The sequence below is a fragment of the Drosophila miranda genome (assembly GCF_003369915.1).
Source record: "Drosophila miranda strain MSH22 chromosome Y unlocalized genomic scaffold, D.miranda_PacBio2.1 Contig_Y2_pilon, whole genome shotgun sequence".
NCBI lineage: Eukaryota > Metazoa > Arthropoda > Insecta > Diptera > Drosophilidae > Drosophila > Drosophila miranda.
In genome coordinates this window covers 5,826,210-5,847,514 of record NW_022881614.1, presented here as the reverse complement: position 1 = coordinate 5,847,514, position 21,305 = coordinate 5,826,210, and the positions used below count along the sequence as shown (strand labels likewise).

The 21,305-nt window shown below is 43.0% G+C and overlaps 3 protein-coding genes, 2 long non-coding RNA genes and 2 pseudogenes across 6 annotated transcripts; 4 read left to right on the top strand and 3 right to left on the bottom strand.

Moving 5' to 3' along the window:
* Positions 1-1,616: 1,616 nt before the first annotated feature.
* Positions 1,617-2,406, top strand: LOC108160688. The gene is made up of 2 exons (XR_001775430.2): positions 1,617-1,736; positions 1,794-2,406. It is a non-coding gene; the product is annotated as an uncharacterized LOC108160688 (long non-coding RNA).
* On the bottom strand, positions 2,213-3,151 carry LOC108160687 (40S ribosomal protein S18). Its single transcript, XM_017294840.2, has 3 exons — positions 3,046-3,151; positions 2,635-2,820; positions 2,213-2,571 (listed from the first exon to the last, which is right to left on the bottom strand). Exons 1-3 carry the CDS (start codon positions 3,061-3,063, stop codon positions 2,302-2,304), a joined length of 474 nt encoding a protein of 157 aa, XP_017150329.2. The 5' UTR covers positions 3,064-3,151; the 3' UTR covers positions 2,213-2,301.
* Positions 3,152-3,889: 738 nt separating this feature from the next.
* Positions 3,890-5,615, bottom strand: LOC117193691. 2 transcript variants are annotated; one of them, XR_004474656.1, is made up of 4 exons: positions 4,994-5,614; positions 4,842-4,915; positions 4,578-4,771; positions 4,078-4,289 (listed from the first exon to the last, which is right to left on the bottom strand). It is a non-coding gene; the product is annotated as an uncharacterized LOC117193691 (long non-coding RNA). The 2 variants fall into 2 exon arrangements; XR_004474655.1 differs by lacking the exon at positions 4,578-4,771 and having other exon boundaries at positions 3,890-4,289; positions 4,994-5,615.
* LOC117193690 lies at positions 4,209-4,817 on the top strand (annotated as a pseudogene).
* Positions 5,616-5,620: 5 nt separating the features above from the next.
* LOC117193689 (proliferating cell nuclear antigen-like) lies at positions 5,621-6,651 on the top strand. Its single transcript, XM_033398419.1, has 2 exons — positions 5,621-5,771; positions 5,843-6,651. The coding sequence occupies exons 1-2, from the start codon at positions 5,688-5,690 to the stop codon at positions 6,515-6,517; spliced, it is 759 nt and encodes a 252-aa protein (XP_033254310.1). The 5' UTR covers positions 5,621-5,687; the 3' UTR covers positions 6,518-6,651.
* A 442-nt stretch (positions 6,652-7,093) lies between these two features.
* LOC117193685 lies at positions 7,094-20,528 on the bottom strand (annotated as a pseudogene).
* On the top strand, positions 16,115-17,182 carry LOC117193688 (proliferating cell nuclear antigen-like). The gene is made up of 2 exons (XM_033398418.1): positions 16,115-16,305; positions 16,374-17,182. Exons 1-2 carry the CDS (start codon positions 16,222-16,224, stop codon positions 17,046-17,048), a joined length of 759 nt encoding a protein of 252 aa, XP_033254309.1. The 5' UTR covers positions 16,115-16,221; the 3' UTR covers positions 17,049-17,182.
* Positions 20,529-21,305: the final 777 nt, after the last annotated feature.

The window sequence follows — 21,305 nt, the reverse complement described above, 5'->3', positions numbered from 1 at the left end:
CTTGGTCTCTGCAAGAAGACAATAAGCTTTAAAATATCGTTGAAATATTGAAAATAATATTAAATAATATTGGTTAATATAAAAATATATTGAAAATAAATTGTTTTTGCCTGGGATGACAAACATATTCACAATTCTATAACATCCATTTCCCCCAGGGTATGTGTGCATGGAATGGGACTCATTGTTCTGAACCGGTTGTGACGACTAATTCTTGGTTAATCTTTCTTCCGTCGAATATTCCCAGCTATATAGATCTCTTATTTTTGCCCAGATAATTTTATATGATTGCTGAAACAATTTTGATCAAGATTAACTATTTTTAAGTACTTGCATGTTTTTTTTTTGACAAAAACACGATTTCAACAAAAATGTTCAATAGTCGCAGGTTGTGACGTCAATGTTGCTGGTATTTGCAGACTCATTTGTTGTCACCCAGGGTATGTGCGTTTGTATACCCTATTTCGTGAATATTATATAAAGATACTGTTTTCCAAGCTGCTTTCAAATGTAATTAATAAAGGCCTGTTTTTAGATTGCATTTTTTTGGTCTATTCATGCATTTGATTAGATATTTGTATATAAAACCTGATCCCTGTAGCGATTCTTTGTCTCTGTAAGAAGACCACTAATTGCAAAATATCGTTTAAAATAGATACTGACTAGTTTCTGCATTAATTAGAGCATGGGATGAAACACATTTCCGCAATTCTATATCATCCATTTCCCCAGGGTATGTGTGCATGGAATTAGCAACATGTTTGTGTATGGAATGGGACTCATTTGTTGTGAACCGGTTATTGCAAAATCGAATATTTCAAGCTATATAGATGCCCACTTAGCTTTATCCCATAGATAAATGCATTTTCTACAAGATTGCTTCTTTAATTACCTCTATGTATTTTATTTTGACCAAAAAACGGTTTTCAAGTAAATGTTGCCGCAACAGTGTGTATGGAATGCGCAACATTGTGTATGGAATGGGACTGATTGTTGCATAAGCGAACTGCGGCTAATTCAAATTCGATTCAAAAAACGACCATGTCCTCATATTCTTTGTTCCGTTGAATAATACTATCTATATAGAATATTTAGCCATGCCCACTCAATTTTGTACGATTGATGAATCAATTCTATACATAATTGGCCTATTCGAAATACTTGCTTTTATTGGATTTCTATATAACATTGAAAATTAAATTAATAGATTGATGAAATTGACAAAAATACCATGGGAGCGCGGCGAAAACCAGTATTTCTACAGTATGACCCTCAGAACAGCACCGAAACATACCGTTGGATTTAAAAAATATACCGTAAATATGCTGTCGAATTCAAGTTCCATTATGCATATTCCTCGATTTTTATATTCCGTCGAATATTATTAGCTAGATGGATCTCTCAGCCATGCCCACATAATTTTATCCGATTAATGAATCAATTTTCTACTTGACTGTCTTATTTTAAATACTAGCTTTTATTGGATTTAAATTTTCAAAGCTGTATATACTCTCAATAATAATCGAGTTGATATCGATGCATCGGTACTTTTGGGCGATAAGTGAAACATATCGGCGTTTTATTTTAAAAATAATATTATAGACGAATGTGAATGAATTTCAAATGTCTGTCTTGTCATCGAGTTATGCATAATCATTACATTTTGCATTCCATACCTTATTTTCCAATATAAAATTCGGTAATATTTCTGATGCCCTGAATGCCACTGTGATATGGTATGTTTATAGACATCTGCAGTAAAGTCTAACCCTCAGATTGATTTTTTCTGATAGATTTGGGACATTAAATTGTACCTGTTAATTATACCTCGAGCGCTGGTAACTACCTGTGCTATATACGCGGAGAATGTGGTCTGGTTTTTGTGTTTTTGCGAAATTACGAACCATGGAAGTACGTCCAGCCAGACAGAGACCAAAGTAATAATGCCGTGCACATAGTGTCTGGCTCTAAGAATTGCTGGATTAAACTAAAGTTTTGGAAGGAACAACGGAAGAATAAAAGAAATGGTGGGCCCCACAATGATAACGATAAGGGCAATTAAAAAAACCGCAAGAGGATGATGCTCCTCTAGAATTTGTTTCTTGCCGCAGGTGTAACAAGAATGTTCGATTACTTTTGTTTGCAAACGCACACTTGAATTACAATACACAAATACAAAACAAACACTACACATTAATTCCGCACTATAACGTTCCAGTTTCCGTTTTTTCCATTTATTTTTGGGGTTTTTGTAAAAGTTAAAGTAGAATCAGCGATCTCACTGTGGGGAACGTTGGCAGCTTACTTCTTCTTGGACACACCCACAGTGCGACCGCGACGACCAGTTGTCTTGGTGTGCTGACCACGGACACGCAGGCCCCAGTAGTGACGCAGACCGCGATGGGAGCGGATCTTCTTCAAACGCTCCAAATCATCACGCAGCTTGGAGTCCAAATTGGAAGAAGTCAGCTGCCAGTACTTTCCATCGATAATGTCCTTCTGTCTGTTGAGGAACCAGTTGGGCACTTTGTACTGCAGAGGGTTGGTGATGATGGTGACAACCTTGTCGACCTAAAAGCGAAATTAAGAAAATTCTATTAGTTGGCGATCGAAAAGTCTACGGTGTTTGCTTACCTCCTCCTCAGTGCATTCACCGGCACGCTTGGTGAGATCCACATCGGCCTTCTTCAGCACAATGTTGGAGTAGCGACGACCCACACCCTTGATGGCGGTCATGGCAATACCAACTTTGCGCTTGCCATCAATGTTCGTATTCATGATACGAAGGATGTGCTGGAACTTCTCTGGGATAACGAGCGACTGCAAAAAACAAACGCAAAAGTTGCATTACACGAAACACAAACAAAGGAAACAGAAATTGGCAATGTCATTTTCGCAGCAAAATTTTTGCCCTTGTTAGGCTGTTTTAATGCAGCATAAACTTGTCATTGCATACTTCATGCTATGCACTGAACAATTTCACTTCAGCCTAATGGGTTTGTTCTTTGATGCACCGAGATATTGCAAATTTTTTCGACGACGCACCATTTTTGCCGTTTGCATGAGACAAATTCTCGAATTGAAAAGAAAGAGAAAGAAAACGGATGTCGTGTTGACGTTGGTTGCAGTGTGACCGCGGTATTCCGACAAAAATATAGGGTCTGACCATCAGAAATATACCAAAATATACCGTCTCATTATAAAAATATACTGTAAATATACTGACGAACTTAGCCCACTTCAGCCCCCTCAGGTAAATGGCTTTCCTCTAAACTTGAAAAAACACCACGATATCTTTCACCTGAACTGCGCTAAAATGAGTCAATTTTCATTATATTCGGTGGAATATACCCCTTTGGCTTATAATAGCTTAATCGATTTCCGTCAAGAATTGGAAACAACATTCCTCGATATTTGTTAATGTGTGTGTGTGTGTGTGTAGGAAGCTGGGTTGCATACGGTACATAATCCGTCTACAGTTTGGTCGTCGCAACTAGAACTTGAACCAGTTGGACTGCGGAGTGGGTATCCTACGGTGCGCAAGTGAGGATCTGAAGACACGGCGACAGCCTCTGATGATTGCGATGGAAGATGAGTGACAGGCAGCTATGGTACTGTTTCTGATACTGATTTTAATTGAACAAATGCATCTCCTTATATAGCTAGCAGTGGTACTCTTATTCTATGGGAAGGAACGCACAGGCTCCTTGTGAGTGTATTTTTAGATTGGGTACACTTACTCTGTGCGGGGGTTATATTTCAGTGCATTTACTTAGGTACTTGGCGGCAATAAAGTAGATAGTTTATTGCTTGATCCCTTTTGGGGGGTTCGAGTTTACAAGTTCTATTGTCTATTCTTAGTTGCTAATGTATTTTTCGTGTCGTCATATTCAGTTACATGAAATGACATGGACAATTTTATTTATGAGTATTTGTGTATTAGATTGAACTGTATATTCATTAAATACATGTCTGTGGCTGAACAATATTGATATTCCTTCGAATATTACTAGATGTATAGAACTTTCAACCATGCTTATAGTTTTAGTCAATTAATGAATCAATTTTCTACTTAACTGGGTTATTGTAACAACTTGCTTTTATTGGATTTCTATATACCTTTGAAAATGAAATTTAATAACTTGATGAAATTGACTAAATATACCATTGTATATCGATATAGCCCGACAAGCCCAGCCCTGGTTTTCGGTAAAGTGCCGTTATAATGTAAAGATGATAGCGCGACTAGCCCAGCCCTGGTTTTCTGTGAAGTGCCGTTATAAAGATGCCTGGAATGAATGGTAAATTAATATGATAATAAGTGCACTTATACAGTATGAAATATTTTAGCTCTCAACTGCGTTGGACAAAACGATTTGCTGTCCTTGCGCATCATTTGCACTATGGCGCGCAACCGAGAGTACAATGTGGAGGAACTGGACAAGTACGGGAACACGGCCTTGCTGAAGGCTTGCTATTTGGGGCGCTTCGAATGCGCTCGCACGCTTTTGGAGTTTGGAGCTAATATTTACGCGGTTAATTACTTTGGACAAAATGCATTAACCTTGGCCACCTACTCTGGAAATTATCCTTTAGTTCGTGAGCTACTGCAACGCCGTTCCTACAAGGATTAAAATCCTTTCTTTTTAATAGGTCTTGGCGTATACGATTTGCACGAAATGGTGGAAAAGGCTAAGAAGATAGATCAACAAATGCAGTCCTCTCAGCCCACCTTTATCCACCATCGCTTCCGCTAACTGCCTTTGAAAAACTTTAAGACCATAACAACAATACAATTATTATTATTCATGTCATTATTCATTATTTTTGGATATGCTTACTGCCTTATTTAATTTCTTCGATGGAGCCATTAGAGCTCGATTCATTGCCTCGGTTTGCAGGGCCATGCGGCGCCCTGCAAAAAAATATCAGGCAAATAGTACGATATTGTTAGTTTAAGAACTTGGGCAGATGTCGTGTCTTTCCACTCAACTTGTTGATGGGACACTGAAAGTCTCTTGGGCGCTTGCAGCAGTCGGCCTCATCGTGGATATTATCACATTTGTTGCAGGTGGTACCTTGTCGCTGCCCTCGGCTGACTGTCAGCAGAACTGATCCTCCGGGCAGTCAGAAGGCGGATATACAGTCGTTGCTCATGTCACTACTCCCGACACTTAAAATTATCTGGCCTGATACACGCCGTAGTTCTGCTTGTCGTTGCTCATGTCACTACTCCGGCCACTTCAAATTATCTGCCCGGATACACGCCGTAGTTCTGCTTGTCCTCCAGTAGCATCAGATGCTTGGGGCACGAGCAGACGTCGTAAGTACTGCGTGTCACACCCCTCTGGATATGCAGTTTTGGAAACAATTTGGGCGACTTTGAAGACACGTGTGACAGACGATGCAGCTCCGCGGAACAACACATATCGACAAGACCTTATCGATACTATCTGCGGCATTGTACATCCCTATCCCGCTCATTTTTGCCCGCCTGATCGATGTAATTTTTTGCAACACGTTCGTCATTCGATTTTAAGTCACTACTTCAGCCACATTATCCATATTGTGTTTTAAAATTGCACAGCAATTCCATCAGCAGCCAGTTCCCAATGAAGCCCATAGCACACACTACCCTATAGCACATTCGCATAAATTGCATTTCGTATTATTAAACTAGAGACATCATGTTCGAGGCACGTTTGGGACAAGCTACAATTCTGAAGAAGATTCTCGAGGCCACCTTCGACTGCAGCGATTCGGGGATTCAGGTAGTACATTGACACAAATAAACAATTTTCGGAGCAGCTGAACTAATTTTTCAACTCCCCCCCCACCCCAGCTGCACGCCATGGACAACTCTCATGTGTCTTTGGTGTCGCTGACGCTGCGATCCGATGGATTTGACAAGTTCCGCTGTGATCGCAATCTTTCAATGGGCATGAATCTGGGAAGCATGGCCAAAATTCTGAAGTGTGCCAACAACGAGGACAACGTGACGATGAAAGCGCAGGATAATGCGGACACAGTTACCATCATGTTCGAGTCGGCTAATCAGGAGAAGGTCTCCGACTATGAGATGAAACTAATGAATCTCGATCAGGAGCATTTGGGCATACCGGAAACGGACTTTTCTTGTGTAGTCCGTATGCCGGCCATGGAGTTTGCTCGCATTTGCCGTGACTTGTCCCAGTTCAGCGAATCGGTAGTCATTTGCTGTACCAAAGAAGGTGTCAAATTCTCGGCCAGCGGTGATGTGGGTACTGCCAACATTAAGCTGGCCCAAACTGGCAACGTGGATAAGGAGGAGGAGTCCGTCATCATTGAAATGCAGGAGCCAGTGACGCTTACATTCGCTTGTCGTTACCTGAATGCCTTCACAAAAGCCACTCCATTGTCCACCCAAGTGCAGCTGTCGATGTGCGCAGATGTGCCCCTGGTGGTGGAGTATGCAATCAAGGATCTGGGCCACATACGCTACTACCTGGCGCCCAAGATCGAAGACAACGAGACATAAGGCAGGAGTATACTGTCTCCTCTCATATTTATATCACTTAATGAATCATCCTCCCACGTACAAGCTCATACCTAACTTTTAAGAATCAGCGAAACCGCTTCTTTTGCTTAATAAAAACAAACCTGTAATAATTTCGAACAAAGTGTCTTGCACTCCTGCCTCTGGTTCTCAATTTGAGCCTAAAATTGCTAATATTTAATGGCAATAACCGTTTATTCGCATACATATATAACGCTGCACTGGGGTATTTTTTAGACAGAGATTACAAACGTATTTAAAGTCAAAGATAGATTTGTAAGGTTTCCCGGGGATAGGAAAAGAAAACCAAGCATATCTCCAGCATTTTTGAAATATATTTAAGTATAACGTGCTATCCATAGAGTAGAGTAGTGTATGCATGCACAAACTATTCGGGGATGTGAATGCATTGCTTATACATTTATATGCATCGTATCAGGCACATATTCGGTACGCTTTACATTAAATGACTCTTAGCGAGTTTGTGCCTGGAACATATTTTCTACATTGTACATACATATATGTAATAAATATTGCATGTTTACATGCTTCCAATACTTGAATAATTGGCTTGCTTATCCTAAAAGCCTTAACCTACGTATCTATATTCGTATATGTATAAAAAATAATACAAATCTGTGTCAAACCGTATAAAAAGTGTATAAAAAACGCTTGAGATTGCAGAAATAAAACATAAAGCAAGTAAAGTGCGTATAGCAAAGAATATCTTGTACTTTCCTCTAACAGATGTAATTGGTTGGAAATATCCACTGGTGGAGATCGACCGAATAACCTTTACGTGCGAATATCCACATCACTGGATCAAGTGGATTTATATTCAACTTATGAATCTATAGAAATTGCTCTATGGCTGGAGTGGTGGAATCCTCACTGTCAGCTGTTCTGTTCTTGTCACAATATCTGGGTTTTTATGTTACCTTGAGTAGTGCCTGCAATAATTTGATGCAGTGCTTGGACCCATCCATAGCCTCATTTGATAGCTAAGAAAGGAACACCATTAGTTTGTACATTTGGCAGATTGCAGTAGCTAGAAGGTGATAAATACCATAGTAAAATTTAGAAATCCATGCGGGAGACCCTTCAGTATTTCCAAGTTTACTTGGCATCCCAGCCGTTTAAGTTTTTTAGCAAACATGACGCAGTCATCAAGGCAGGGATCCATGTTCGGGGTCTGCACATAAAACCATAACATGCGAATTAATCATATACCATTATTTCGTGGTGTTAATTCTTTTGTAAACGTACGAGAATCTTCGTCTCTGGCAGTTGGGATAGCCAGTCGTCGGTATCCCAATAGGGCGATAAAAACGGATCCTTAGGCACGTCGAAGGCAAACTCTTCGCTGGGACTGCCGGCTATCAATGCGTCCATATTGCGAACATCCTGCGGGCTAAGAGCACTGCTGCCATGAATTTCGTAAGATTTTGCAGCGCGACAGGGTGTTCGTTAAATTGTTGACGGCCTCTTGCCACCGACCCTGCAGCGTATCTATCGCAATGAGGTCACGTCCTGTCTCTGCCAGTATGTTTTCGTCAGAAATAATCTTGCCTAGGCCGTTGGACTTCACTTGTGGTGCTGGAAGAGTTGTCTCCTCGGTCGCCTCCATGGTGGCCGTGTCAATGAGATATTTATCCAAAAACTGATCAATATAAGCTGCGGATTCGAGATCCTTGGGAGGGTCTGCTGAAATCTCAACAGGGTAATGGACAATGGGCTGCGAATCGTCTTCGAAAGACACGCACGAGCTGTTGTCACCCTCGCTGTTCGGCAAATCGGTTCGTTCCACTGCCTGGCTGTGGTACGAGACCGAGGCACTGGCAAAAGTATCACTGCTCTCGTCATCTTCATCGGTGTTTGCTTCCAGAGATGTTAGTGTACTCCTGGCCAATGAAGTACGCCGACTGGAAGTTGCACTTCCCAAGGATGATTTTGGAGCTTTGCGTATTTGGGCCTCCTCCTCCACATGCTTAGCATTCAGCTGCAAAGTTTCTTTGGCGGGGGCGGCATAGGCACGCAGACACCGCATCATGAAGCCAAAAGGTAGCAAGGGATCCATGAGGCACAGCAAACGTGCTGGACTCGGCACAAAACTAACGAGAGTCGGACAGTAGGCCAGAAACAATCCATCTGGGATACGCACACCCTGCTCAATGCATTTGAGAGCCACTCCGATGGAGAGATTCGCACCAGCGGAGTCACCAGCACACACAATTCGCTCAGCTGTCGTTCCCAGGTGCTCGGCATTCTTCAAGAGCCAACAGTACGCATAAAAGACTTCCTGAAGGGCACGCGGAAAGGGAGCCTCCGGTGCTAGACTGTAGTCCACCGAAAGTATGGGGCAGTCCAGAGCTACAGCCCAATCGCGAAGATAGAGCTCGTGAGATTTTGATGATTGGGCCACGAAGCCACCACCATGGCAGTGAAACAATATTGAACGACTGGGTGGAGTGGGCTTGTGCCAACCGCGATAGCGGCCTTCGCCTAGCATTCCAGAGCGTCGCTTGGCGCTGAGCAGCCGTACTGAAATGGGCAGACCCGGTCCCAGATGAGCACTGGGAACTGGTATGTCCACAAATTGTATGGCATTCTCATCGTTGCCTTGGTTTTGGTTTACATCGCTGCTGTTTTGCTGCTGCTGCTCACTCGCCTTAAAGTTCTTTCGTCGCGGTAACTGAAACGGCTCCGCCGGCAGCTCGATTAGCTGATTCACCTTAATGGAGGTGACCACGATGCTGGGCAATTTGTGCATTAGCTCCGACTCGGCCAGAAACCAGAAGGACTTGCAAAAGTCAATTTTTGCATTCTGCGAGATGTTGACAATACGCCGGGCTCGTAGCTCTGGGTTCATCAGGTACTTGCCACTGGTCCAAAGACTGTGCGTGGTTTTCACAATAGTCCCATCATCCGCCCGTGAGTAATAGGACTCGGAGTAGCTGGCCATGCTGATGCCCAGGAAGCGTAGAATACCACGTATGGAGTCGGAATCCCAAGCAACGTCCATAGAAACAATACTGATTGATGGTGTCGCCCAACTCGAAGAGCTGCTCCGCAGTGTGGCTGCCGCAAGCAAACAGATCTCCTGTATTGGCCGACCATTGCCATGGCCAAGTACATATCGAGGAAAGCAGCTGCGAGCAGGCCTCTACTTCCTTCATGTAGACCTTTTTCCGGAAAAACATAGTGTTGCGTGTGGCCAGCAGTTGCTTGCATATGTTGATGCCATGTGAGATGCATGCATTGGTTACGTACACGAAGCTGCGATACCCGTTCCCTGTTGTCTGCTCATCAAAGTCGTACTCATGGGCAAAGACCTCGATTTGCAGGACGAGTCGATTGGCAAGCACTATAAAATCCTGCCAGGCAATGTGGGCGGCATGCAAGCGTTGGCCAAATTCAGTGTGATCTTCGGTATATTGTCATATTGTATTACTCTTATAGTATTTATTGCGTGCTTTCGAAGCGTTTTCTCCCAGAACACCTACTGGCAGTACTGATGCTTCTATTATTTGGAAACCGTGAATTAAAACTTTATGAACTGTTGCCGACATCGGAAACCATGAGTACAAGGACATATATAGTGTAACTAGTTCTTGACAATATTTTTTAAATAGTTTTGCATCAATTGACAGCTGGCAGGAAATCGCAATTAAAATATTTTGAAAATATGTGATGAGAGACTCATCAAGACCTAAGATTTGAGCGAATAGCTTAGGTTTTGAAAAGGCTTTTCTTGCTGTGTTACCGTCGTTGGTGTTTCCACTTCCATTTTGTTTAGGCTTGTCGACATGTAGATCCATATTCCTCCACATCTTCTCCTGTATGAGCTTTTTCTTTTTCGCCATTTATTTTTTTCTATTTTCATCTCTAACTTGCCATTTTTCGAGTCCAGTTCTATAAGCAATTTTAAGAACAAACTCAAAAAATCGAATCAATGCGTGAAGTGGACTCATGCCATATTGTAATGTTCCACGTCTAGGCTTAAATTTCGGTGAATCCATATTTCCACTTTCCATGAAATCTTTTGGACTTGCTCCACAGATGGGACATAATTGGCAAGATTTAGTTTCAGTCAAAATGTTCAAAACTTTCCCGTCTAAAAGTGTCATATGCAGATTATATTTTACTGTTATGTTTCTTCCATTTATAAATGTGCAGACATATGAAGATAAATCTTTAATTTGATCGTCCAAATTTTTTTTTTCTTCGATAATATGGTCTTTAGTCTCTTTAACAAATTCAAGTTTGATTGGCCTACAAAATCTAATAGACTGAGGAGTACGATATAGCCACAATATATTTCCAATATCATCCATTAATTTGAGAGGAACCATTGTTGTCGCGAAAAGGGATTGGTCAAAAACCATTGGATCGCTGACAAAAAAGTTTTTTCTCCGTGCTTATTTTGTATGCCTTCAGTTCTTCGAAAATCCAACTCGAAAGTGCTGCGGCGTTTCGATTATTCTCAATGTAAATACTGAGCAGCTTTTCATAAGTGAACTCCACCTCACCTACAAATAAATTAAAATGCGCACACCGGCGCAAAATGGCGCAAAAACAAGTTTTAGGATTATTTTATACACAGCTTGCACTACAATATTACATAATTACTTTCTCGCACAATTGCGCACAAAATTAGTTATTGACCATAAGAGACGGGCACATTGGTTAAGTATTCTCTACCTTTGGACGACACAAATTAATACACACAAAAACATATTCAAAAACATGAGCACAAATTTGTTTAATATAATAACTCTACATACCCTGGCCTTTCTTTTCCATTACTTTGATTTCAGTTTTTGAACTTAGTTTCAATTTGGTAAGCTCGCAAAGTAAACAAACAGTTTCCCGCGTTTTTTACTATCGATTGCAGCTTATCAAACAGCTGACTTTAAAAAGTTGCAAAAAGGCCAAGGATGCATTAAAACAAAAAAGATTTTTAATTTTTTTTAAATTAATGTATATACTAATTAAATGTTAAATTAAAATTAAGTTTCATTGACATGCATTTTTTCGAATTAACGTCGAAAAATGGGGTCGCTGGCCCACAGTGCATTGTAAGGCAGCAAAACTGGGTGTTTTGCGTTGTATGGAAGTAGAGCTTCTTCAAGTCTACCACCAACTCGGATGAGCTCATCGTCTCCTAGGAAGGGAGATAACGATATGATCGAGCTCTTTCTATCCACAGTCTTATAGCGTTGGAACTGTTTTAACTCTGCTGTAAACTCGACTTGTTGTATGGTTCGCAGGATTATAGTGCGGGCGTGAGTCAGTTCTTCTGCGCAGAGCGTCGTGGTGTTCGCTCTGTTGGTTTTGTAGCAGAAGCGTAACATATATGCCACAATGCGTTGCAGCTTGTGAAACGAGTTGCTATGTCTGCAAGTATATAATTCATCCCCAAGTGCGCTAGGTGTGCTGGGTTCTATGTTGGGTGCCTTCGTCCAGTTGTCTCGAGATCCGTGCAGGAATAATGGTCCATATAACCACAGATTGTGATCTGCCAGTCTGCTTGCTGCGATTCCTCTCGACAGGACATCGGCTGCGTTGTTGGCCGATGACACGTGACGCCATTGTGACTGGTTTGTTAATGCCTGGATTTTGGCTATTCGATTTGCCACAAAGATATGGTATGTTGATGACGATGCGTTTATCCAGGATAACACAACGGTGGAATCACTCCAAAACCATCCTGAAACCGTGTTAATGTCCATGTGCAGATCCTGTCGGACTCGGTTTGTGGGCTCGGCACCGAGGACTGCAGCACAAAGTTCTAACCGTGGTAGCGATTGTTTGGCTGTCGGCGCCACACGTGATTTCGAACAGAGCAGTCTTACTGACACTTGGTTGTTTTTGTATGTAGCGCGTACATATACTGCTGCGCCATATGCTCGTTCTGATGCATCTACAAACGTATGGAGTTCTTGGGTAACTGGAATTTTACCATCGTAAATATGCCGGGGAATTTGCATTTTGTTCAATGTTTGTAAGTCGTCCCGGTATTCTTTCCATTGAATTTGGTGTTTCGTCATCCCAATCCAGTTTGAGCTCCCAAAGTTGTTGCAGTAAGATTTTTTCCTTTACTACCACCGGTGCAAAGAGTCCTAGTGGGTCAAAGATTTGGGCCAGTTCGGAACATACCACCCGTTTGGTGATGCGTGTAGCCTGACTTTTCTGTGTTCGTCCACACAATGTATCCTTCTTCGGCATCCAGATGAGACCCAGAGTTTTCACGCTGTAGTGCTCTAGTGTCTCTCCTAATTTTACATCGGTTACAATATCCTCTTTGGGGATTCCTTGGAGAAGTTGCTCATTGTTGGAGCACCACTTGCGCAATTTGAATCCGGACGGTAGCAATATCTTATTTAGTTCTTGTCGAACATGAATTGCCTCTGGAATCGTGTTTGCTCCAGTTAGACAGTCGTCAACATAGAAATCTGTTTTTAATGTTGTTGATCCTACTGGTAGTCTGTCTTTGTATTGTATTGCCAAATGATCCAGACATTTCGTTGCTAGGAACGGAGCAGCTGTTGTCCCATATGTTACTGTTTTTAGGCGATAGTACCTGATCTCTTCGGATGGATTGTTTCTCCAGACTATCATCTGATGGAATTGATCCTCCGGATTCATCCACACTTGCCGGTACATCTTTTCTATGTCCGCTGTGAATACGTACTTATGAATTCGAAATCGTCTCAGACTGGACATAAGTTCGCTCTGAACGGTGGGTCCAGCCTGCAGAATGTCGTTCAAAGATTTCCCGCTTGTTGATTTGCATGAGGCATCGAATACTACCCGAAGCTTTGTGGTGGTGCTCTCAGGTTTGAGTATACAATGATGTGGAATGGAGTAGTGCCTTTTGGGAACTTTTGATGCTGGCACAATCTTCATATGTCCTAGTCCTTCATACTCTTCCATGAAGGCAACATAACTCTTCGAAGTTTCTGTTGAGCTTCGCCGCTCCAACGCTAGGAATCTTTTTGTTGCGGTTTGCAACGACTCCCCCAGGGCTGAAGGGTGTTCGGAAAATGGGAGCTTTACAATAAAACTGTCCTTAGCTGCTGTTGATCTGGTAGCAGCAGCGAGTAGTAATGCTCGGCTCCGATTAGCATGTCGATTTTGCCTGGCTTATGGAAGTTTGTATCTGCCAGTGAGATCTTGCTTGGTATGTTTAAGCTATCTGAATCGAGTGCCTGAGCTGGTTGATCAGCTATTATCTGTGGTAATACGAAAGCTTCAATTCTTTGCGTAAAACCATTGTGAAGGGATTTCATGAGCACATTTACTCGTGCTCTGCTGGTCTTTGATTGACCTCCAATTCCTTCGATCCGTAATGTTGTGTCTTTTAGTTTGAGTGACAACATTGATGCCATTCGTTCAGAGATCAAGTTTATCTGTGATCCTGAATCTAGCAGTGCTCTGAAATTAGCAACCTGCCCGTTGTTGGCTTCTACTGCCACCTTTGCTGTGGCCAGAAGATTGTAACTATTGTTACTTGCTGCACCAACCGTCGGGCCTCTTGATTCTGTAGCTGCGCCTGATGCTGTTTCCAAATGTAGCATCGTGTTGTGCTTCTTGTCACACTTGAAGCAGTTTCGACCAGGGCATGCGTTTGTTTTGTGATTTGTTCTAAAACAATTAACGCACATTTTTTGTTTTTGTACCCAATTTAGTCGTTCTGATGGAGATTTGGAGCGAAATTCTTTGCATCCGTAGAGCCAATGGCTTGCCTTTTTGCAGAATGTGCATAAGGGTGCTCGCGTTCTCCCTGTGTTTGCTGATGCACATGCTGTGCCTTTTGGCTCTCTCCTTGATGCTGGTGGCTTCTTACTGGTTCCTAGAACCCGAATTCTTTGCTCCAAGAACTGAAGCATCGTATCCAGCGCCTGAATGTTCTTTGAGCTTCCCAATGATTGCTCATACAAGGCCTTATTTGTTACATCCAGTTTGTTTCTGATAATGGCAATCAATATCGGATCCCATGTAGATATATTGATGCCCAATCCCTTTAGTGATGCAAGGGATTCTATGGTTGTTATATACAACTCTTTTAATGACTTGGGATCGTCATTAATTGTTTGGTGATTGAGGAAGCGGTTCAGTACCGTGTTCGAAACATCTCTGGGATTGTTGTATGCGTCAACTAGTATTTCCCAAGCGGCTTCATAATTTTCTTCCTTTAGATCGATATGTCGAATCAATCTTTCTGCCTCGCCGGTAACGGTGGTTTTAAGATACCACATCTTTATCACCGTAGGCATGTTGGTCTCATGCACCATGCATGAGAACAGATCGAAGAACTGGGTCCATTTTAATAGATCCCCATCAAACTTTGGGATGCTGATGCGTGGAAGATGCACGTTATCCGTGTTTGGTGTGGCTGATTTTGTCAATGCTCTTTGGACCTTACTTTCCAGTGTTAGGTAGGATTCCATGTCATATCCTCCTTCCACTGGGTCCTCGTATTCCTCATGAATTGTGAAGTGGACTTCCTGCGCTTGAGTCCATAGTGATTTTATCAATCACTTGATGAGCGTCCTTCCGGCTCTGAAAGTTGTTCCAGATTGCGTTTAACGGACTCTACTATGGCCTTTTGTCGGCGACATAGTGAAAACAGTTTGCTGTAATCCTTCGAGGGCTGCTGGATCAGACCGCTTTCTTTGGGATCTACTGGAGGATTCTCATGCTTTTCTTTAAAGATGATTTGACGTTCCCCACGAGCACTAGACGTCTGTGATAGCTTATCCATGCATTCGGTAAAGATCGTAATGTGTTGCTTACATGTTGTACGTAAGTCTTCACGGAATTTTACGTATTCATCCGTTTTGTCTGTATTGTCGTTGCTCATGTCACTACTCCGGCCACTTCAAATTATCTGCCCGGGTACACGCCGTAGTTCTGCTTGTCCTCCAGTAGCATCAGATGCTTGGGGCACGAGCAGACGTCGTAAGTACTGCGTGTCACACCCCTCTGGATATGCAGTTTTGGGAACAATTTGGGCGACTTTGAAGACACGTGTGATTGCGCAGCACTTTCGCATCCGGTGTCCACACGGCCCGGATGTCGGTGAACTGCGACAGACGATGCAGCTCCACGGAACAACACCGTTGACAGTGATCCGTTCCACTCCGGTCTTGTCCTCCAGCCAGTACATAAATCTCCCCAAGGTGGCAATGGGGTGATGTTTTTCCGAGTCCCCGGTATCGTTGACGCCTACGGATTCACCCAGGATGCTAAAAGAGGCAACGTTTTAGGAATACAATTGTGCGAATGGTCACGGTAATGATGTTGGAGTAGGAGCAGGTCCAGAAGAGCAGCCGCCCAATGTTGTCGATTGGGCTATATGGGCTGGGCACCAGGGCTACTGAAATACAAGTAGGTTGGCAGCTCGATCATTAATGATCCTACATATCGACAAGACCTTATCGATACTATCTGCGGCATTGTACATCCCTATCCCGCTCATTTTTGCCCGCCTGATCGATGTAATTTTTTCAACACGTTCGTCATTCGATTTTAAGTCACTACTTCAGCCACATTATCCATATTGTGTTGTAAAATTGCACAGCAATTCCATCAGCAACCAGTTCCATATGAAGCCCATAGCACACACTACACTATAGCACATTCGCATAAATTGCATTTCGTATTATTAAACTAGAGACATCATGTTCGAGGCACGTTTGGGACAAGCTACAATTCTGAAGAAGATTCTCGAGGCCACCTTCGACTGCAGCGATTCGGGGATTCAGGAACATTGACACAAAAAAACAATTTTCGGAGCAGCTGAACTAATTTTTCAACTCCCACCCCACCCCAGCTGCAAGCCATGGACAACTCTCATGTGTCTTTGGTGTCGCTGACGCTGCGATCCGATGGATTTGACAAGTTCCGCTGTGATCGCAATCTTTCAATGGGCATGAATCTGGGAAGCATGGCCAAAATTCTGAAGTGTGCCAACAACGAGGACAACGTGACGATGAAAGCGCAGGATAATGCGGACACAGTTACCATCATGTTCGAGTCGGCTAATCAGGAGAAGGTCTCCGACTATGAGATGAAACTAATGAATCTCGATCAGGAGCATTTGGGCATACCGGAAACGGACTTTTCTTGTGTAGTCCGTATGCCGGCCATGGAGTTTGCTCGCATTTGCCGTGACTTGTCCCAGTTCAGCGAATCGGTAGTCATTTGCTGTACCAAAGATAGTAACAAATTCTCGGCCAGCGGTGATGTGGGTACTGCCAACATTAAGCTGGCCCAAACTGGCAACGTGGATAAGGAGGAGGAGTCCGTCACCATTGAAATGCAGGAGCCAGTGACGCTTACATTCGCTTGTCGTTACCTGAATGCCTTCACAAAAGCCACTCCATTGTCCACCCAAGTGCAGCTGTCGATGTGCGCAGATGTGCCCCTGGTGGTGGAGTATGCAATCAAGGATCTGGGCCACATACGCTACTACCTGGCGCCCAAGATCGAAGACAACGAGACATAAGGCAGGAGTATACTGTCTCCTCTCATATTTATATCACTTAATGAATCATCCTCCCACGTACAAGCTCATACCTAACTTTTAAGAATCAGCGAAACCGCTTCTTTTGCTTAATAAAAACAAACCTGTAATAATTTCGAACAAAGTGTTTTGTACTCCTGCCTCTGGTTCTCAATTTGAGCCTAAAATTGCTAATATTTAATGGCAATAACCGTTTATTCGCATACATATATAACGCTGCACTGGGGTATTGTTTAGACAGAGATTACAAACGTATTTAAAGTCAAAGATAGATTTGTAAGGTTTCCCGGGGGATAGGAAAAGAAAACCAAGCATATCTCCAGCATTTTTGAAATATATGTAAGTATAACGTGCTATCCATAGAGTAGAGTAGTGTATATAGTGTATGCATGCACAAACTATTCGGGGATGTGAATGCATTGCTTATACATTTATACGCATCGCATAAGGCACATATTCGGTACGCTTTACATTAAATGACTCTTAGCGAGTTTGTGCCTGGAACATATTTTGTACATTGTACATACATATATGTAATAAATATTGCATGTTTACATGCTTCCAATACTTGAATAATTGGCTTGCTTATCCTAAAAGCCTTAACCTACGTATCTATATTCGTATATGTATAAAAAATAATACAAATCTGTGTCAAACCGTATGAAAAGTGTATAAAAAACGCTTGAGATTGCAGAAATAAAACATAAAGCAAGTAAAGTGCGTATAGCAAAGAATATCTTGTACTTTCCTCTAACAGATGTAATTGGTTGGAAATATCCACTGGTGGAGATCGACCGAATAACCTTTACGTGCGAATATCCACATCACTGGATCAAGTGGATTTATATTCAACTTATGAATCTATAGAAATTGCTCTATGGCTGGAGTGGTGGAATCCTCACTGTCAGCTGTTCTGTTCTTGTCACAATATCTGGGTTTTTATGTTACCTTGAGTAGTGCCTGCAATAATTTGATGCAGTGCTTGGACCCATCCATAGCCTCATTTGATAGCTAAGAAAGGAACACCATTAGTTTGTACATTTGGCAGGTTGCAGTAGCTAGAAGGTGATAAATACCATAGTAAAATTTAGAAATCCATGCGGGAGACCCTTCAGTATTTCCAAGTTTACTTGGCGTCCCAGCCGTTTAAGTTTTTTAGCAAACATGACGCAGTCATCAAGGCAGGGATCCATGTTCGGGGTCTGCACATAAAATCATAACATGTGAATTAATCATATACCATTATTTCGTGGTGTTAATTCTTTTGTAAACGTACGAGAATCTTCGTCTCTGGCAGTTGGGATAGCCAGTCGTCGGTAGCCCAATAGGGCGATAAAAACGGATCCTTAGGCACGTCGAAGGCAAACTCTTCGCTGGGACTGCCGGCTATCAATGCGTCCATATTGCGAACATCCTGCGGGCTAAGAGCACTGCTGCCATGAATTTCGTAAGATTTTGTGCAGCGCGACAGGGTGTTCGTTAAATTGTTGACGGCTTCTTGCCACCGACCCTGCAGCGTATCTATCGCAATGAGGTCACGTCCTGTCTCTACCAGTATGTTTTCGTCAGAAATAATCTTGCCAAGGCCGTTGGACTTCACTTGTGGTGCTGGAAGAGTTGTCTCCTCGGTCGCCTCCATGGTGGCCGTGTCAATGAGATATTTATCCAAAAACTGATCAATATAAGCTGCGGATTCGAGATCCTTGGGAGGGTCTGCTGAAATCTCAACAGGGTAATGGACAATGGGCTGCGAATCGTCTTCGAAAGACACGCACGAGCTGTTGTCACCCTCGCTGTTCGGCAAATCGGTTCGTTCCACGGCCTGGCTGTGGTACGAGACCGAGGCACTGGCAAAAGTATCACTGCTCTCGTCATCTTTATCGGGGTTTGCTTCCAGAGATGTTAGTGTACTCCTGGCCAATGAAGTACGCCGACTGGAAGTTGCACTTCCCAAGGATGATTTTGGAGCTTTGCGTATTTGGGCCTCCTCCTCCACATGCTTAGCATTCAGCTGCAAAGTTTCTTTGGCGGGGGCGGCATAGGCACGCAGACACCGCATCATGAAGCCAAAAGGTAGCAAGGGATCCATGAGGCACAGCAAACGTGCTGGACTCGGCACAAAACTAACGAGAGTCGGACAGTAGGCCAGAAACAATCCATCTGAGATACGCACACCCTGCTCAATGCATTTGAGAGCCACTCCGATGGAGTCACCAGCTCACACAATTCGCTCAGCTGTCGTTCCCAGGTGCTGGGAACTTCAAGAGCTCTTCAAGAGCCAACAGTACGCATAAAAGACTTCCTGAAGGGCACGCGGAAAGGGAGCCTCCGGTGCTAGACTGTAGTCCACCGAAAGTATGGGGCAGTCCAGAGCTACAGCCCAATCGCGAAGATAGAGCTCGTGAGATTTTGATGATTGGGCCACGAAGCCACCACCATGGCAGTGAAACCATATTGAACGACTGGGTGGAATGGGCTTGTGCCAACCGCGATAGCGGCCTTCGCCTAGCATTCCAGAGCGTCGCTTGGCGCTGAGCAGCCGTACTGAAATGGGCAGACCCGGTCCCAGATGAGCACTGGGAACTGGTATGTCCACAAATTGTATGGCATTCTCATCGTTGCCTTGGTTTTGGTTTACATCGCTGCTGTTTTGCTGCTGCTGCTCACTCGCCTTAAAGTTCTTTCGTCGCGGTAACTGAAACGGCTCCGCCGGCAGCTCGATTAGCCGATTCACCTTAAATGAGGTGCCCACGATGCTGGGCAATTTGTGCATTAGCTCCGACTCGGCCAGAAACCAGAAGGACTTGCAAAAGTCAATTTTTGCATTCTGCGAGATGTTGACAATACGCCGGGCTCGTAGCTCTGGGTTCATCAGGTACTTGCCACTGGTCCAAAGACTGTGCGTGGTTTTCACAATAGTCCCATCATCCGCCCGTGAGTAATAGGACTCGGAGTAGCTGGCCATGCTGATGCCCAGGAAGCGTAGAATACCACGTATGGAGTCGGAATCCCAAGCAACGTCCATAGAAACAATACTGATTGATGGTGTCGCCCAACTCGAAGAGCTGCTCCGCAGTGTGGCTGCCGCAAGCAAACAGATCTCCTGTATTGGCCGACCATTGCCGCAGTATGAGGAGATACTGCAGGCAAGTACATATCGAGGAAAGCAGCTGCGAGCAGGCCTCTACTTCCTTCATGTAGACCTTTTTCCGGAAAAACATAGTGTTGCATGTGGCCAGCAGTTGCTTGCATATGTTGATGCCATGTGAGATGCATGCATTGGTTACGTACACGAAGCTGCGATACCCGTTCCCTGGTGTCTGCTCATCAAAGTCGTACTCATGGGCAAAGACCTAGATTTGCAGGACGAGTCGATTGGCAAGCACTATAAAATCCTGCCAGGCAATGTGGGCGGCATGCAAGCGTTGGCCAAATTCAGTGTGATCTTCGGTATATTGTCATATTGTATTACTCTTATAGTATTTATTCCGTGCTTCCGAAGCGTTTTCCCCAAGAACACCTACTGGCAGTACTGATGCTTCTATTATTTGGAAACCGTGAATTAAAACTTTATGAACTGTTGCCGACATCGGAAACCATGAGTACAAGGACATATATAGTGTAACTATTTCTAGACAATATTTTTTAAAGAGTTTTGCATCAATTGACAGCTGGCAGGAAATCGCAATTAAAATATTTTGAAAATATGTGATGAGAGACTCATCAAGACCTAAGATTTGAGCGAATAGCTTAGGTTTTGAAAAGGCTTTTCTTGCTGTGTTACCGTCGTTTGTGTTTTCCCTTCCATTTTGTTTAGGCTTGTCGACATGTAGAGCCATATTCCTCCACATCTTATCCTGTATGAGCTTTTTCTTTTTCGCCATTTCTTTTTTTCCATTTTCATCTCTAACTTGCCATTTTTCGAGTCCAGTTCTATAAGCAATTTTAAGAACAAACTCAAAAAATCGAATCAATGCGTGAAGTGGACTAATGCCATATTGTAATGTTCCACGTCTAGGCTTAAATTTCGGTGAATCCATATTTCCACTTTCCATGAAATCTTTTGGACTTGCTCCACAGATGGGACATAATTGGCAAGATTTAGTTTCAGTCAAAATGTTCAAAACTTTCCCGTCTAAAAGTGTCATATGCAGATTATATTTTACTGTTATGTTTCTTCCATTTATAAATGTGCAGACATATGAAGATAAATCTTTAATTTGATCGTCCAAATTTTTT